This window comes from Anopheles aquasalis, chromosome 3 (genome assembly GCF_943734665.1).
Source record: "Anopheles aquasalis chromosome 3, idAnoAquaMG_Q_19, whole genome shotgun sequence".
Taxonomy (NCBI): Eukaryota; Metazoa; Arthropoda; class Insecta; order Diptera; family Culicidae; genus Anopheles; species Anopheles aquasalis.
In genome coordinates this window covers 34,039,632-34,058,309 of record NC_064878.1, presented here as the reverse complement: position 1 = coordinate 34,058,309, position 18,678 = coordinate 34,039,632, and the positions used below count along the sequence as shown (strand labels likewise).

At 40.4% G+C, this 18,678-nt stretch overlaps 1 protein-coding gene across 5 annotated transcripts; it reads right to left on the bottom strand.

Moving 5' to 3' along the window:
- Window positions 1-1,189: 1,189 nt before the first annotated feature.
- LOC126575799 (uncharacterized) lies at window positions 1,190-16,963 on the bottom strand. 5 transcript variants are annotated; one of them, XM_050236668.1, is made up of 4 exons: window positions 16,759-16,963; window positions 16,326-16,521; window positions 12,824-16,175; window positions 1,190-12,736 (listed from the first exon to the last, which is right to left on the bottom strand). In XM_050236668.1, the coding sequence occupies exons 3-4, from the start codon at window positions 16,170-16,172 to the stop codon at window positions 2,700-2,702; spliced, it is 13,386 nt and encodes a 4,461-aa protein (XP_050092625.1). In that variant the 5' UTR covers window positions 16,173-16,175; window positions 16,326-16,521; window positions 16,759-16,963; the 3' UTR covers window positions 1,190-2,699. The 5 variants fall into 5 exon arrangements, with proteins under 5 accessions (XP_050092625.1, XP_050092624.1, XP_050092627.1 ...); XM_050236667.1 differs by having other exon boundaries at window positions 16,326-16,510; XM_050236670.1 differs by having other exon boundaries at window positions 16,326-16,510; window positions 16,842-16,902.
- Between the last annotated feature and the right edge of the window lie 1,715 nt (window positions 16,964-18,678).

Genomic DNA, 18,678 nt, shown 5'->3' with positions numbered 1-18,678 from the left:
ATTAAATAATGTTTTGTTGCAGATCAAACAACAATGGCAATGCAAAAGGTGCATTTTGAGGAGCCAGCTCCAAAACCCAAAGTAAGTTTAGTGAAACAAACATGTGAAACGTGCCGATGACTGTGTCGTTTTGCCGGTTCAACAGCATACCGGTTATGAACGGTAGGCAAAATTACGATATGTTGTGATGGTGTTATTAACGAAGCAATAAAATATATGACAAAAAGAAATTTGATATACCCCGTGTTTCCTCTGATTTATTTGGCTTTCGTTCTCTTCTCAATCGACTTCTCCCCGTCGGGACGTTCGGCCGTTGGATGCTTCATGAGATATTTGGTGGCCATGGCGGCGACATTCACGTCGTCGCGTCCCACCGCCATGGCGTCCATCATTGCCTCAAGTAGATATCGATCAAGTTAAAATGCGAAACGTTTTCACTGCCTGCACGAACTCGTCCCTAGTGACGGAGGTCTGATCCTGGCTCGACCGGACAACAGCCTGTAACTGTAGCATCAGGTGGCCGAAGTCACGCTTCAGTTTGGGTTTCCATGGTTTGGACGACAGGAAGCGTGCCCGATCGAGCAACATCCCCTGTACATCGACTGGCCAGGGCGGATTGCTCAGCAGGACACCCGGGTTGATGATCGTTTTCTGTGGATTTCGCTTCCGGCGCAGTTAGCACAACTTAGGGGCACGGGTTGTGATGAAATAGTCGGGTTCAAGCGAGAGCACCTGCATCGATCTGCTTCGAGTAAACGCTTTTATGAGATCATTCAATAACAATCCAACATATTTACTCACTCGATATGCTAATTCAAGACTCGTATAATCTTCACCACCCACTAGAAAGCGTAGGGTGATGATAAATTTATCCCTCGGTGTTATCTTGAGTCTCATTTGCGTATCTTTCTTTCCGAATTTTGGCGAAATGCAAGTAAGCAAGTATTCGAAATCGTTCCTATATACAGTCTTATAAACCTGATTACTGTCTGCTTGTATTCCTCTTCCATTATCTAGCGCAGAAGGGCGCTTGCATTTTCGTCCCTTTCGCGATCCAGAGACAACGATTTTGCCGCCTTTTTTGCAGCAAATGCAACCGGATGAAGTGCCGCTACACCTCTGCGCATTGCAGTGCTGCAAAAACGTTTTTCAAACAGAGTAAAATAAAATAAAGTAAAATGAGGCACAGTTGTGAGATATCTCGTTTGCTTTATTTTTTTGACAGAATACATTTATTTTATAACCATTTCATTACGATTCCTTGTCCATTTTACTGTGGTTAATTCTTATCATTGGTTGTGGCGAAAAATATAAAGAGATTCTTGCTACTAAAGAAGACTGTACCGGGTGACTTTTGATCATCAACGGGTTTTTACTAAGAATAGCAGCATTGTCTGACATCAGCAAATATTGCACAAATATATTTTGAATTATAGCTGTCAAAGTTTCTCAAAAACATGAAATTACTAATATATTGTCACCCCTGAGCAATGCCATTTCAGAATAAAAAAAACAACCTGATTCCTAATAGAAATAAAATTTAAACGTAAATGTTAGTTTCTTTTCAAATGTAGCCGTTAGCTCGTTATCAATATCGCCAAATGCTGTCTACCTATCCTCTTCATTGGTGGCCATCTCACTTTTCTGGTGGAAGTGGCCTGCATCTTTATCCTCTTTTTTCTGTACTTTAATTAGACAGCGACACTTCCACGTTTTGATTAACTGAAAATAAGGCAAATGTCCAAAAGTTGCTCAGAAATTGACTAGTAAATGAATTTTCAGAGATTTTTCATACACAAGAGTTTTACAAGTATGGATGCTGCCTTATAAAGCCCAAAGTTTGTATCGGATCCATCATCTTTCTACAAATGTGTTTATCATATCTACTCCTTTTTAGTTTCCCATGGGAATTAACTGCCCATGGTACCGATCGCTTGTGCTCCTGGATGTATTGTACTCTCGGGGATGCACCTAACGCGCTGCTTTTTTTTTGCTTCTAACCCCGTGTTCACATTATTATTAAAATAGGCAAAAATCAACACTTTGACAAACATGACAAGATGTGTTAATTTTGTATTCATTTTTCTCTATTAAATCATTGTGTTGAAATTTGATAAAATATGCTTTACAATCTTATTTATGCTTGTGAAATGCATTTATCAGAAATTTACAAATGTACTTATAATTTCGTTTTGTATCTTTTCTCTACGATTATGATCATTTGATGCGCTTATAAACCATGCTTTTGCAATCCGTTGCTCAAACTTTATATTGCTTACTCAGGCGTTAAATTTACGTATGTTGCGAATTATTCAACTTTTTAAAACAAGAATTGCCAGCCGAATCAAACACACTAGCCCACGACTGTAGTACAATATGATTATGTCAAAAGAATTCTAACCCTGCGTCCACATTATGAGAACAATTTAGAATTTATCTTATAATGTTAACTCAGGGCACTGGAAATCCTTTTTGAAGCTAGAAATGTTCAAGAATGCAAATTGCCTCTCTTCTTCTATTCTTCATATTATCATTCGTGCGTCCGTTTACTTTCGCAGCATTTATATCACATTATCTCTATTATACAACCTAATCCCTCGCATAGAAAGGACTAGACCAAAAAGATAATAGCATGAAAGGGGCCGTTAAGCCGGGTTTAATGATAATTACTTACAATTTGGCTATCCTTACACTGTAACCTATTTTCGGCGCTGATTTATCGCTTTACGACTGTCCTGTTTACCTTTGGCGTGGGCCAGTAATGTGACCAATTTTTTATGTGAATCACCGACTATCCAGCCATGCTGCTGAAGTTGGTCGCTGCTGCTATTCGTTTCTCCATCAAAACCATCCGCCTTGGATGGATCGAGTGACACTATTCCTTCGAAACAATTATTTTTTTTTCTGCCATACATTCCACTACTACGCTCTTCTTTGTTTTTTTCCTTCTCGATGGTTTTCCTTACTTTATTATAGGCAACGCATGTTTGGGTTTTGATGATCTTTTGTGACTTTTTACTTGGAGCGGTATTTTTAGACTTCGAAAATGTTCTCGAATCACACTTTGGATTCTTTGACATCTTTCTTCCTCTAGCTGTTAGATTTGACTTTTGTAATCTACGTGATGAAATTGCGCTATAACTCGGAACGCTGGGAACGACATCCCTCACAATGAATTCTGTTTTGCTACCAGATTTCATTCGTTTTGACTCCAATTCAACATTTACGTCGCTGTCCTGACCGTCTTTGTAGTCCTCATCGCTGGTCGACGACCAGTAGTAGAGCATATCTCCAGCACTGCGTTTCCGACGTGGTAACGGCAATAATATTGTATTATCGTTTAGTGTTGATTTCAACTTTTCCATTTTAAGGTTTCCCTCTATGTCACTTTCCAGTAATTTACGTTTCACTTTTTTACATTTGATGTTATCCTCGAAGTCGCTATCTGGATCGTATGCAACGTTTTTCATCTTCTTCACAGGTGGCTTCCGCTGTTTATTAGCGGTTAGCTTACGATCTTTATTCCCACTCGCATGATTCTCTCTTTCGAACACGGTTTTTAGGGCTGCGTTTTTCTCTTTTATAGCTGCAATGTTAAGTGTGTCCGAAGTATGACTAACGCCTTTGTTCATTCGCTTGAATCCCCGCGAACTGGACTGATAAAGCTCGGCCCGGCTCGGTATGCCTACAACGGTGTCGTCAGCATTTTTCTGAAATGCAGTAGTAGATGGACATTCTGGTTTATCTATTGATGAAGATTTGGTAGTTTCTAATGTTTTTTTTGCCGTTTCTTCATTTTTCTTCAATAAATCTTTCGGCATGTTGCTGCATTGTCCATCATGTTGCTTACTGATTGTGGAACGTTGCAATGAGGAGTTCAGTTTCTGTTTGAACTTTGTGGTAATTGTTCGCGAAGAAATTAAGACACTTGACTCTAATACATGTTCCTCGATGGAAGTTGGCAACTTGGATTGGATTTCATTAGGATCTACGGCACCAGCGAGTTCTTTGATTGATCGTTTGTGATTATTAAATGTATCGATAGAAGGTATCCTCCGACATAGGGCACTTTTGATGTTGTTTGCAAGAAAATTTTCCGGACTCGCTGACTTCTTTTTGTTGATTGTCTTTTGATTGTTTTTACTCATCGTCTCAAGTATGACGCTTTCCATCACCTTCCTAATGGTGTAATCCGTGACAACTCCTAGTTCTGAGCAGTTTTGATCAATTCTCGCATCGATGCCCAGAGTAGATGAAGTGTCCAGCATATCATTGCTACTTCCATCAATAATCTCTTGCCTTGAACAAAGGTTATCATCGAGTCTCTCAGGTTGACTGTTTGGGGGCGCTTGATTTACAGCGAATGTGGATGTGAGCGGTTGTTGCTGTTCGTCAATTTCAGCGTCCTCCAGTAATTGCATGATATCATCTGTGTGAAAATCCTCATACTCTTCGGAATCCCATGGTTCCACTAATTTCCCGTGGCGCACATGATTGAAATCATCTTCATTTGGGATACTGACCTGTCCCTTGGATGACAATTTACAATCCACGTCGTCCGCATTTTTAAGAGTGTCAAACAGCTTATCGTAATCCTTTTTATCGGCATTCACTGATGCAGAAGCAGCAGAGCCATCGAGATTAATCATGTCAGTGGATTCTTCTTCGATTCGCTGGTTGCCTTTTATTTTCTCCTTATTTCCCCCTTTCCTAAAAATGCGCCCCATTATGAGACATTTCCTTTTAACGTCCGCCTTACCACCATTCTTGGACGTTCGCACTGCGCTACGGTTGCTGCTACTTTTGTTTACATCTTTCCTATTTCTCAGTTCTGATTCATCTGCTTCGTCCTCGTCGGTTAACGTATTGGAGCCATACGCGTAATCATACCGATCAGAGAAACTCAAATTAGACATCTGGTTATCGTCATGATCCATACACTGATCATTCTGATGTTGCTGGTGGTTAGCTATAGCGGCTTTTTCAGATAGCTCTGGCAACTGTAACGCAGTGGAATACTTCTTCGAGGTGAATGAAGGAAGAGCAATCCCTTCGCACGGTGAATCCTGGAATGCGTAGACGTCAGCATCCGATGTAGTACGCTCCGCATTGACCGACAATGGTGTAATTTTGGATTTCGTTGAACAATTTTCCGTTTTTTTTTCGCTATTCCGTGTAGTTCTGTTTGAAGACTTGCTTTGCTTGTTAACATGTCTTGATAATTTCGTTCCAATTATTTGTTGTACCCTTTTTATACATTTTATGTTCGTTGTCCTGTCTTTCTTTAGTGCAGCAGCACAATCGGATGATATTAATGTGGAAAGGGGATCGAGCGTTTCACCTGGCGTTTTTGTCGCCAGCATGGAATCGTTTGGTGGTGCAATTTGATTCTCTCTCTGCACTTCTTTTACGTCAACAATGTGACTTTGACGCATTGAGCCAAAATCATTTGGAATGTTGCTACAAAGTGCAATATCGGCCAGCGTTTCTAGTCGGGAATCTTTCGCATCTGCATAATTATCGTTAGCAGTAACAGCAGATGTCTCATCGCAAACCTCCATCGTTTGTTTTGTCATTGGTGCGGAAACTTTAAAATTATCATAGCCCTTCAAAGCTCCCTTCGTCTTAATCTTGTTATTATTGTTAGTGATATGTGACGCTGACAAAAAGCAGGTGCCAGTTGCTGGTTTGGTCTGGTTTTTTGGATCATCATTGGAAGTCATCACATTTCGATATTTCATAGGTCCATCTACCATTTTTAAGTCAGCAGTTTGTTTAAGATCACGAAATAGTTGATAACATGATTCGTTGGTTGTAGCAGAATTTCCATTGATTTTAGGACCTAGCGACCTCGATAGTGATGCTTGGTAAGAATTATGATTAAGGCTGCTCAAATTTGAATTAATAGATCCTTCTTCGATTGATTTCAGAGATACCGTTACATTCAGCTTAGGCCCATCAGGGACGTCTACAGCGTTGGATTCTTTAAGCATTGAGCAACATTCGTAAAAGAGTTTCTCCTCTTGACTCAAAGTTTTCACTGGATCATTTGTTGTTGTCGGTTCCAGCAATTCTGTAGCTGAATTATTGTCATGGATCAATATTGCTTCAGCATTGATTTCGCATAATTTCCCTTCTTCCCTTCCAACAATTGTATTCATCAATGCCATTTTTCCCGGCGCACTATCATACACTGTTGGACGTATGTGGTCATTAGACACCGCTGTCTTCTGCTGTAAAAGCAAAAATTCTTGTTCAGACAGCTTCGCTATATGGGTAAGAGTCATGCGGTGCTTATTGTAAGCGTCCTGCTTTTTAAAAAATTTCTTACATAGGTCGCAATTGTATGTAACGACAGGTTTACCTATTTCAACGTTAGTTTTTGCTTTCCGTCGCTGAAGTTTGCTTCCTCTTCGGGCCGACATAAGCCTTTTCCTTCTTCGTCTCCCACTCGATCCGACAGCATTTTTTAGAGGAATATCGGTAGTCACGCTCATATCATCATCCATCCCATCTGTATTCATAGTACTTTCATCATCTATCATAGACATAGCACGGCCGGATGGTCCGTTAGAATACGGCAAACCATTTGTTGTAGATGGTTGTATTAAAATTGCAGGTCGAATAACGTTCGTCGAATATTCGCCACGACCACAATTTCGGTTTGCCTCAAAACAGGCAGGTGATTTATTGTCGTCGGCAGAATCGCCATACATCGCTTTGTCGGATCCATCGTAATTTGTTTTATTGGCAGCTTTGATGTCCACAGTCGTTTGCGACTCACTATTACCGCCCGATGCGAAGGAGAAGAAATTTCGCGTTTTCACTGTTGTCAAACTCGTACATTGTTGTTCATCATTTGTGGCTTCTTTTGGCGATGGGTCAATATTGATAGTATTGTTCTTCTTGAACTTTCTCTTGGTACTGTCTATTAGCATTATCTCCTCCTGTATGTTGAACAGTTTTGAAAACGATTCGGCGATCTGGCTATTTTTGGTGGTTCTTTTCTTCGCACCACTAGGACTGCTTGCGTCGGTCTGTAGCAAAAGAGATTCTATTAATGGATCACATTTACCACGTATCGATTCTCCTTTGGTTGTCATTTTGCTACGATTATTTGTTGTACTCTCTTTTTGTTTCGTTTCAAGGTGCATGGCAACATTTTCAATTAAATTTTTCGGAGTCTTTTTCTCTGTCTGCTCTAGCAGTTCGGATGGCAGATAGATGGAGGCCCGACGACGATAGATGCGCTTCGTTTCATTACTAATCGTTCGAAGATTCTCATCGCTTCGCGTCGATGGGGGCAATGCTGTTTCTCCTCTCGACGACCTTTCCGGTGGATCTGGTGTTGGAATACGCACAAAAACAGAGGTCCTACGAGTAAGAATCCTTCGAACAGGAAACTTCTCTTTTTGCCTCGCACGCGTGTTCATCGGAATATCTTCACGTGTGGGGTGATCGAGACAATATTTGTCATTGGTAGCGTTGCACGTATTATCGCAATTACTGGTCGGTTTTGATAATATTAACGGGAAACCATCAGTTTTCTGTTCTTCATCCAGCGGGATAACATTACACTGTTCCGTTTCCAAACGTTTCTGCACAAGCCTTCGTCGGGGATCACGTGGTTTCATTGTTGCTTCAACAAAATTATTGACCAAAATCAGACTTTTGTTTCCTTGACTTCGCGTCCCTCTACGTGACGTTAAAATTAGATCATCTTTAAAACAGTTTACTTCTGGCGTTTTAGTTTCGCTCATGTATTGTGCCAAATCTCGATCGACAAACACGGACTTCCGCCGCGTTATTCGACCGACTGTTTCGCGAACAGGTATGTTTGAATCAATTATATGAACCGAAGCTGAAGATAGTTCACTACTAGTTCTGGCATTACCTTCCCGTAAAAATCTTTCCTTTAAGGACCTACGGTTTACAAAGTGTTCATCTGTTACTTTATCGTTTTTACTTTCTTTTTTCCCAACGGCTTTCCTTATAGTCCTAACGGATGTTCCAATGTTAATCGGCATTCCATTTTCTGCGATCGTTTTATCAGAAGCTCGCTTATTGCATGTTACAATCCCATAGCTGCTTGCCTTGATGTCCGAACTTTCAATCATTGTTTGGCGAATTTTCTTGCCTTTTGCTGGACCAGTGCTTTCGTTGACTTCATTGACCACTAAATTACGCTTTCCTGTGATTTTTCTTTCTAACATTGTTCTATTCGTTTTAGATTTATCCTTCAATGTCGCCATGGTTGCAGGCATACTTTCCTGGGCATTAACCGATTGTTTAATAGTTGAATTTTTTTCTGATTTCCGGATAATAGGAATCACGCTCTCATTGGTAATTTGTTTCGAACTAGTTTTGATTACTGGTGCAACTACATCAATGGGAGCATCTTGCTTTAGCGAAGAATCTCTTATTAAATTATTTATCGGCTCAGTTGAGAATCCTTGCGAATTTGAAATGTTCGAAATAGATTCACCTTTTCCGAATATCTGGTGTTGTTCAGTCCATGTACGCTTTCTGACAGGTGTTTTGCTTCGAGAGCTCTTTTGACCATTAAACGGGGTATTTTGCTTGACTTCATTTTCTGTAGTCCCGCGGACGAATGATTCAAACACCTCTTGTCTCGGCTTATTGGATTTACGCTTAGCAAGTTGAGGTATCTGTTCCAAGGAGAATTTAACATCAGGTGTTTGACATGTTATATCGTGTAGAAGTTTCAAATCATGAAGTTTCGATTTGTCCACTTCTTTAAAGCTTTCAAGCAGCTGATCAGACAGTATTGATGCCAACTCATTCTTCCGACGTTTGCGAGTAACCTTTTGCATTGGTGAAACAAGACCATTATTGCTGGTGGATTTAACAGAATCTGGTAACATTTGTGTGCTTGCATCATCGTTGACCTCATTCTTTTCGTGGATTACAGTGACCTTTGTTGTGTTTTGCTTATTAATTATACTTTTAATGACATTGTTTGGCTCTCCTAGTTGCAGCGTTGATGGGTTTTTTACTAGAGATTGCATAGTCTGTTTTGCATGTTCTATTGGCTGTTGCGGGCTTTCAAATGATTGCTTGTCTTTTTCTTGACAGCTGTGACTATTTCTGGCTTCAAGGGTATCGTTAGCTAGACTGCAATTCGTTGGAAACATTTTCCGCTCCAACGGATGCACAACACTTGACATAATAGCTGACGACCCATTATTATCCGAGAGGCTCACGTTCTCCCTGGCTGTTCCTAGCTCATCATTTAAATTACAAACTTTTCCCTGGGTCATTGCCTTCTTTGAACATATGCTTAAATCAGCTGGTTTTGAAATGCTACCTTGTTCATCAGACAAATTGGATGATCCCTCTTTTAGAGCTTTTATGAGATTTTTTGAGATATTGGGTTTCTTCTTCTCGGATATTGAAGAGCACTGAAGGGACGATATTGTTGTCAATAGTTTGTCGCTATTGATAAAACGAGCATTATCGCATGCTGGCTTTTCTCTCGATCGCTTCGTTTCTGGCCGCATATGTTCTATACGCGAAGCTGATCCGAGAGATGGTATTGTCAAAGGAGGTATTTCAGGAGGTTTCAAATGAGAAGGAAGCCTCACAGATGCCAGCCGATGAAGATCAAGTCCCAAAGGCGAGTCATTGAACACGCTAGATGGAAGAAGCGACAAAGACATAGTAGCGAATAAATTTGCCCCCGAAATGGTTGGTGACCAATGCTTCAGCCCGATGTCTTTGAGAGTCGCTACATTCCTCGCGGCATTGTTTTCGACAATATTACGGAGCTTTGTTTTTGTATTAGTGTCCACAGGGACTGAAAGTATTGGTGATCTTCTAGATGGAAGCGCAGCAAAAAAGCTTTTTCTACGAGGTCGTTTGGATATAGGTTGAGGCATGGAGACTTGTGGAATAACTAGTGTCGTTGGACCAGGTTTGTCAGTATGGTTCTTCGTTATCAGTTGCGGAAATTTGGGCGATACTGGTGACGCTGATGATGCTGATGACGTCGTGATACTAGTAATTGGCATACATTCAAATGCATTTTTGTTTTGTTCATCCCTACCAGTAGTATAAGTCATTGTTTTGTTTTTAGCTTGATATAAACTGTTTTTCTCCATGCCACACACTGTCACTTGATGAGGTTCGATACGATTTGCCGTTGTTATCGTCACGGAAATATTGTTTTCAATCGAAGAGCCTCTCTCATGACACACCCTTTCTCCAACATTTCGAATATCGCTCGACAAATCGTTGTCTTTTAGATTGAGCAGTTGCTGATGTGCATGAAATTCCTGTTTTTTCTGCTTTAACTTGTACTGATGGGTAACCAGGACATTTTCATTTGCCTTCAATGATGTTCCCGTACTTCCCCCTGTATGCTTGTCCATCAAAACAGGAAGAACATTTGTTGTATGAGGTTGCTGATGCGTTTGCTGTTGACTTTTAAAAGAGGAATTACAATTTATAGAGCATGAAGGAGTCTTCAAATTCCGCTTGTCCACCGTTCGCAACGGGCTGCGATTGCGCGCTACAATTGTCACAGAGGGTATTTCTTTTGTAACGATTGGTCTCGATTGCTTACACTCTACTCTTTCGATTATCAGACCAGGAGGGAGCTTAATCGATGCTAAATTTCCGCTTCCATCATTCGGCTTGACAGAAAGCGAATTAGGCGCTGGTACGCCAGGTATAAGTATTGCACTTGCCCTATCATCTCGTTGTTGAGTGATCGTCCCGTGGTTGATTTGATGCTCATATCTCGTGTCATGCGACATTGTTAGCTTCTGCTTTTGGTGTGGAGGTATAGAATGAGCCATTGTCGCAAGTACTCCGTTAAAAGCTAATGAAGTTTGTTGAAACTTTTGCTCAACGATAGGGAATATACAGTGAGAATAATTTGATGCATGAAAAACACTCTTTGAACATAGAGAATTATTTTTGCAAAGATTTAACGGTTCGTCTGACACCTCAGATTCCTGTGCTCCATTCAGCCGTTCCAACTGCAGCGTATAACCCTCATCTATTGGGCTTGTAATCGTTGACGTGGATTTTTCATGGCTTGCAACTTTCAGCTCTTTGATAATACATTTACTAAATGTCCCCGAATCTCCTGCAGAAGTATTGACTGATTGTTTTACTAATGTTGACATTGGTTTTTCAGGCGTTTTGAGCAAGTTGGTTAGCTCATTATTTAGAAGTACATCCTCAGTATTTGATTCTCCTAGCTTCGCATCTTGTGGAAATGTATTTATGTTTGTTTGGGGAACTATTAATGTTTTGGAATGATTTTTGTGAGAATTTTGTTTTTCTGGAATATTCAACATTTCACATTCCTCCGATGAGCATTTCAGTGTTGGTGATAACCGAACGGGTACTGATGAATTCGAATTAAGCGAAATGTTACGATCCGATTGACTAAAAAAATCAACTCCAAACCGTTCAGAAAGCTTTCCCGTAAGCATAGCAATGCAATCATTCAGTTTTTTTGGTCTTCGTTTGTGCGCCATCGGTTGACTATCGACTGCTAAAGATACTGAAGATTTATAGTTGACATGTGATTCTGTCATTCCAAACGGTTGTTTTAATATATCAAGAACAGGTGGTGAGCTATTCTTTATATGCACAGAAGGGGATTGCCTTACCTTCTCACTTTTAGCCTCACTCTGAGAACATATCTGAAGAGGCATTCGAAATGCTTGAGATGGCTCGATAGACTTAGTTTGTAGAATGTCTGATTCTGAAGAAGCCAACGGCTGCTCATTATCGTCCTGTGATAATGTTTCGCAACTTATCACGCCACATTGCTTCTTGTAGTTTAAATCAAGTGGATCAATAACAGTCTGTGTTGTGTCGTCTACTGTATTAGAATAAATTTCATTTTTGTCGACCTTACTGATACGTGTTGTTGTTTCTGCATTTTTGCTAAATAAATGATTTATATTTTGTTCATTCCCATTTGAAGTATGTTCTATGAATTCAAGTTGATCATTTTGCAAGAATTCTTGTGTGAGAATAGAACTTTCTGTAGACTCGACAGGTCCATCATCGACTACGTTTCTTTTAGCAACAGTATAGATCTTCTTATCGTTACATTCAGCTTTAGCTGTATGGCGAACTTTTGACAGGTTTCGCAGCTGGATTGTGTTTTTTCTAAGTTTAGCAACATTCTTGATTACAACTGTTCCCTTTGAAAAGAGGTTGTTTTTAGATACTTGTTTTTTCTTTCCTGCAACCTTGAGAATAACGGCACGGGATAACGCTGGCGTTGAATCCTTTCCTGTGATCCGAGGTTTTCTGAATGTTTTTTTCACCTCAAAAAAGGACGTAGTAGATTTTTTCGATATGGTGGCTTGTGATGCTTCTCTTGACTTAAACGCTGTTGACTTTGTTGTGTAAGTTGTTGGTGAACATGTTAGGCCTCCATTGGCTGTTTGGCGTACATTTTTTTTCATTAACGATAGTTTTCCCATATTGAGTAAGCTTTGATTTAGTTTTCTTGCATTCGTATTTACGGAATTTTCTGTTGCTATGCGACGCGTTGCACGGTTGGTTACACTATGGCTTTGCGCAATATGGTTACTAGTGTTTTTACATAATTTTACTATATCAGTGTTCAAAAACGAAGAACCATTAGATCGGTTGCTCGTATGTTTTTCATTTAATTTAATTTGCAACATTTGACGAGAAATGCGTTTTTCTGGAAAATCGGCCAACAAACGATTGACAATATCCCCTAAAATATTTAAAAAAAAACATTGTTTAGAAATCGATATAATTTGCTTAAAAGTCCCGTCTCACACTAGAGTAATTAAAGACTCACCATCACTTTCTTTAAGCTTTGATGACTTGCTATTCTTAGGGTCCTCATTTGTGGATGCAATCTCGTTTATGCTGATGTTACTACTGACTTGAAGAATTGTTTTGGGCGTGTCTGAAGGAAGTAAAAGGCTTGCAGATTCTGCTGGCATCGTTTGTACCATAAATTTATGCGCCTTTGGCATGTTTTTCTCGGAACCAACTAAAGCCATCGCGAAATTATTAATGGTGCGATATCCTCCGCCTCTGCGACGTTTTGTGCGCCTATATTTCATGCGCTTCTTTGCTTGTAGCCAGTAATAATCATTCGAGCAATGTAAAATGTGTGCGTATAGCATAAGCAAATTTGAACATTCCTTAAAACATTTGCTGCATACTAATGGATTGCTATCTTGCACGATTGCACCTGACCTGACATCAGTATTCAGTGTTAGAATGCTACTTTTGCAGTTTTCCCCAACAAACGATGAAAGCATCACACCAGAGCTGTTGAACGAATTAGAATATGATGACGAAGTAGACGACGAAGCGGTGGTTAGTGTAGAAAACGAGGTAGCTTCGTTCGACGATGAATCTTCATTTTTGATTTCATGATTGCCAATAATTGACATTCGATGACTGTTTGCCCAATTTATGCTTGTATGGTCATTGGTCGTATCTCCATGAAGATAATTTTCGCAGTATAAACGCTGCATTGTAAGTGCTGTCAACGGTATAAAGAAATGATGATACAAATGATTTTCTATGAGCTCTCTACCAACAATCTCATAGAAAGTTGAGTATACATGTGGGTGTCGAGCGATATGATGCTCTTCCATTTGTTTTAACGAAGCAAACTTTCTACCGCAACCATAACAAACGTAGCAGCGCGGTCGTGCCCATTCGCCACTAAGAACAATCGATTCCTGATAAGGATTTTTGATCAGCTGTACCAACTGTAGTTTGTGAAGAAATTCTTTTTCTTGATGCAACACAGAGGAAGGAGAATCGCTACTCTCAACGGTTGCGGAGCATTGATAAATATCAAAGGCAGGGTTGTTTTCGACAATATTAGATTCCAGCTTCACCTTTCGTTGATCTTGTTGCTCTAGATCGATAGGCGGAAATAATCGAGCATTCAAGATTTTATCTAGTTGTTCCACCATAATTCGTTTTTCCTGTCTTAATACGGCACCAACTTCTAATATTGGCCGATCGCGGGAATTCTGAAGGGTTTCAGCGTGATTGGACGAACATTCGTGTTTTGATCTCATCGACAACTGTGTCCACATGTCCAGCTTGGTAAGATCGCGTAGCCCCAGCATTGGTTGTTTGATTTTTTTCACAATACGTCCGTTCTCATTCACGTACTTATACTTCTTGACAAAGTCCCATTTCCACTTCCAGGATTGTTTTGTAATTGGTTTCCTAGTCTTTGACACAACTGACGAGTTAGACATCGAATCTCTGCCACATTGTTCGGCTGTCAGCAACGTTGGAAATGAAACAGTCACTGTTGGCAGATTCGTTGCCTCATGTATCATGCTTTCAGTCGAAAAAGGACTTTTGACTACGGTTGATCGCACAGCCGGCATGAGAACAACTGGGCTCATTGGGCTCGGTGTATTAGGCATTGAAGTATGAAGTTTGCCATCCAGGTAACAGTTTAAATTTTGGTGTACGTTGTTTGTGACATTCTCGTAGAAATCTTCATCAAACAATGCATTGCTGTTGCTCGTGCTGTTGTTGGAATTATTACCAGTTACGTGTTCAGCAGATCCACCAATAATAATACTACTACTATTCCAAATACCATTAGTACTACAAAAAGCCGATCCACTAGATCTTCTATGGTGAATGTTATTATTGCTGGTATATGATGTTACCATATAACTGAAAGAAGAGTGTTCATGTGCTTTACTCCGACAACCAGTCATATCAATTGCTGAACGTGATATTGCACTAGAACATATTGGCGAGATACTGGTCGCAAACCGTTTTGATTTCGTTACTTTTTCATTACAGTTATCTGCCACAAACTCATCCGCAATACTCGTTTGAACTTTCTTTTTGTTACAGCGAACAATGGTAGATACAGATATATCCGATAGAATTAAAGAAGAGGGTGTAGCAGCTTCTAACAAACGGCGACTTTGTCGAGGCAGGCGGTGCTGCGCTATACCCAATCTGGAGAGTAGCATCGGCTCTGTATTGCGCATAACAAGACGTTCCGACTTTTTTAAACATTTTGATTTCGATTCACTGGCGTTTACTGGATAGTTCAAGGGCTCTGTCCTGTTGCAATTACGATGAGAAGAGCGTAGACGTATGTTCGATCGAAATTTATCCTCTGAACATGTAGTCGTTGTTCTGTGTAAATGCTCTTCATCTCCATCGTCGTTTTTGGTCGTAACATCCTCCGTTTGGGTTTGATTTTCTTGCAGCACTATGCTGTCTAATTTAACTATATTCGTAGAGGAGTAACAGGGTATTCCAGAGCTAAAAGCTTTAAGCGCCGCCTTTGATTTTGGTGTAGTTGCGGGCACAGGTGTGTGCATCAAACGGAGGTGTGCTTTCCGGGACTCCTCATTGGGAAAGCGCATGAAACAATGCTCACAAGCATGGTATTGATCAGCATGAAATTTTATCATGTGCTTGAATAATCGCGTCAAATCTTGTGACGCTGGGCTAAACACCATTCCCTTGTTGCAAATACTGCAGCAGAAAGATACGTCTGTGCTCGAGGCTGCGGTAATGATACGTGTACTACTGCGACGTTTCTTCAATAATCGATGCGTACGATCGGAGTGCTTAAGCATCAGTTGCCGATTGTTAAACGTTCGATCACAGTACAGGCATAATACCTCACAGATGGCATTATTTGTATTATACAAAGACATCTCTAACTCCCCAGAGTTTACTACGCTTTCATTAGATTGTTTAGTTAAGTTTAATGATTCTAGTATGGAATGCAAACGTTCCAGGGGCAAACTGCAAACTAATCTTGTCTCCGGTGTCAGCAAATCTTTTGTTAAATGCAGCTTCGTTGGTATATCGTTGTTGAATTGCTTCTTGCTATGCTGTGAGGTGTACTCATTTGAATCGTTGATCACTGAAGACGATGATGAAGACGCATCGTCTCGTAAAGATGCTACTCTGCGCAAGGACGTTCGTCTACTAGAGCTGGAATGAGGGTTGCGAGTTATATCGATCTGATGCAATATTTTCGACTCTTCAGTTTCAACCAATTTTGGCGTATCAACTTGTAATGCTGTGGATGATCTGCAAATTTGACTGACCACACTATGTGTATCCTCCTCATGGTTCATATTTGGGAGTTTCTGCTCCCGAGTTTCCGCTGATAGTTGTTTCATTCTCTAAAATAGGAAAAATGTAAAAATCGATAAATGCGCAAAGGCGGAAATACATTCAAGCTACAGATCTTTCGCGTTAGACTGCACATATTTTAATCTTCTCCTATCTCTTTATATTTGGTTTAAACAAGCACAAAACAAAACATAACTCACGGTTGTTTGGTTTCGAGTCACAGCTGATCACTTCAACTATATTAACTTACTATTATTTAGTAATTCATAGTAACAGTTTATTTATAATATGTTTGTTGTTATGCGATGTTGTTATTTTTGTTTTAGTTCTCTTTTCACAAGGAAATGCACATTGGCTTAGACGCTTGCACGCACATTCACATATGCTAAAACAATACTAAAAATTTCAATTTGTTTCCACATATCATTCATGTTTCTATTTACATGATAAATGATTTACAGAACATGATTCATACAACAACAAAAAAACACTAACCACTTTTGCTACGGATTCCACACTGATTAGGTTGTAGGCTAGTACAAAAGTATGCACGTTTACAAATGAAACTAATATCTATATGCTAATACGCAAATAAGGTTTACATGTGGCAGATTCGCAGAAGGAAAATCTTACTTTAGCCACAATTACAATCAATTGAACATTAGGAATAGATCACTGATGGCAGATGAAAAGTTCTATATCGCACAACTCGATACCGTAAATTTGATAGTTCTTATACTGTTTTATCCGCAATGTTCAGCTATGTTCCGACCGAGCAAAATCTTTTTTCGTAAAAAGTTATCAACGACGAGAAAGAGAACGATGGAAGCCATCTTGTTTTTCTCAACCATTTTAACTCTATACCAAAGTGTGTGTAGGAACCAGATGAAGTCATAGCACTTCCCTCACCGCCATATTGGATTTCGGCTATGCAGCAGTGGCTGTCAAATACATGTTTACCACAAAGGGTAAAACGGGTCGACTGCCCCCGTGAACTTTTTTATCGTTTATGTTTCATTTTCCCCGGCGAAATTCATTTTAATTAACGCCCAGCTTTAAACCCACCCTTATAAACGTCATGAAAACGATAAAATTCAAAAAGATAGAAAGAGAGCAAACTATGAACGAAAGAGAAAGAGCATACTTGTCGATCAGCTGTTTCCTGTCAAACGTACGAAACGATACAAATGCAAGAACAGCATGGCGCATGCGTAAGTCACTAGAGTGAAAGAGATAGTTATATTCCGCTATGCCATCCCGAGGCAACATGGCCGGTTTGTTGGTAAACAATACAACGCCATCTGGCGGTCGCTGTGATGGCCTCTGCAGATGGCGTTGATTTATTTGCCCCCCGTTTGAATCAGCGGTTGGCGCGTGCGCCCAATGCACCATGGTTTCTCGCTCAGCGTTCAGCCATGTCGTCACACACGGCGGGCCGGTTGTTAGTGGCCGTGGCAGGCGGCGACGCGCACTCGTGGCGCGTCCGCTGCTGGCCGGCTGGCTGCCCAGCACCGACCGCTCCGCGACACCTAAGACATCTGGACAGCATTTTCAGGCTCCAGGTCATGGACATTGCCAGGTGCGGAGTTTGACTGGGGCGGTACATCTCCAAAACGATAACGGAGGTGTCCAAAGGTCAGCTCAGTGTGGACAGAATCCACACGCTGAGCATAAGGACAAAAGCTGGCTTGATCTCGACAATTTATAAGTCGTGCGCGTGGTTGCATGTCCGTTAGTTTTGAAATTTGAATTTTCAAAACGAATTCGCCTCTACTTTCAATTCGCCTTGGTAACCTATAGCTGTGCCTTTCTTTCAAAGGTTGGCTTTTCTCTTTCTGGCGCATTGGCTAGGTAGGAAATCGGCAACCCTGCTAAAATGGTTGCCAATTTATACTGGCGAAATCCCACAATGACAGTTAAGCGGAGAGTTCACGGGGGCAGTCGACCCGTTTTACCCCACAAAGTGTATATAGGAAATAGGTGAAGTCAAAGGTGCTTATTTTGTACCAGGCGATTTCGATGGCCTCTAGGCGCTGATTCATTTGGTTCATTTTGTGTTCATTTTTGTGTTCACGATCGCCTACTGTCGAGTGCATTTTTGTGATCGACAGCTGGCGTTTTGTTTACATCGAGCATCGATCTGAACGGTTGGATCTGAAAAACAGTTATAGCGTCCTGATTGTGCATCAATAATTTCTTCCTGCTAATCGTATACTATTATTACAAAGGTTAAGTCGTGTTTGATACCGAAAAAATCAAGTTAATTCACAGTTTTTTTACTTCAAACTGTCATTTTGAATTGTTTATTGTTTTCGAAACTATTCGAAACAACGAGTTGAAGTTTCGAAATTCGCATGAATCATCGAACGCCTGAGGCCATCGAAATCGCCTGGTACAAAATAAGCACCTTTGACTTCACCTATTTCCTATATACACTTTGTGGTAAACATGTATTTGACAGCCACTGATGCATAGCCGAAATCCAATATGGCGGTGAGGGAAGTGCTATGACTTCATCTGGTTCCTATACACACTTTGCCCTTACTGAAAAAA

Excerpts from the sequence above, each read along its gene's own strand:
- LOC126575799 (XM_050236669.1), bottom strand. The coding sequence starts at position 16,172 with ATGAAACAACTATCAGCGGAAACTCGGGAGCAGAAACTCCCAAATATG. Across the intron at positions 12,737-12,823 it reads AAAGCTTAAAGAAAGTGATG|GGGATATTGTCAATCGTTTG; the intron begins GTGAGTCTTTAA and ends TAAATATTTTAG.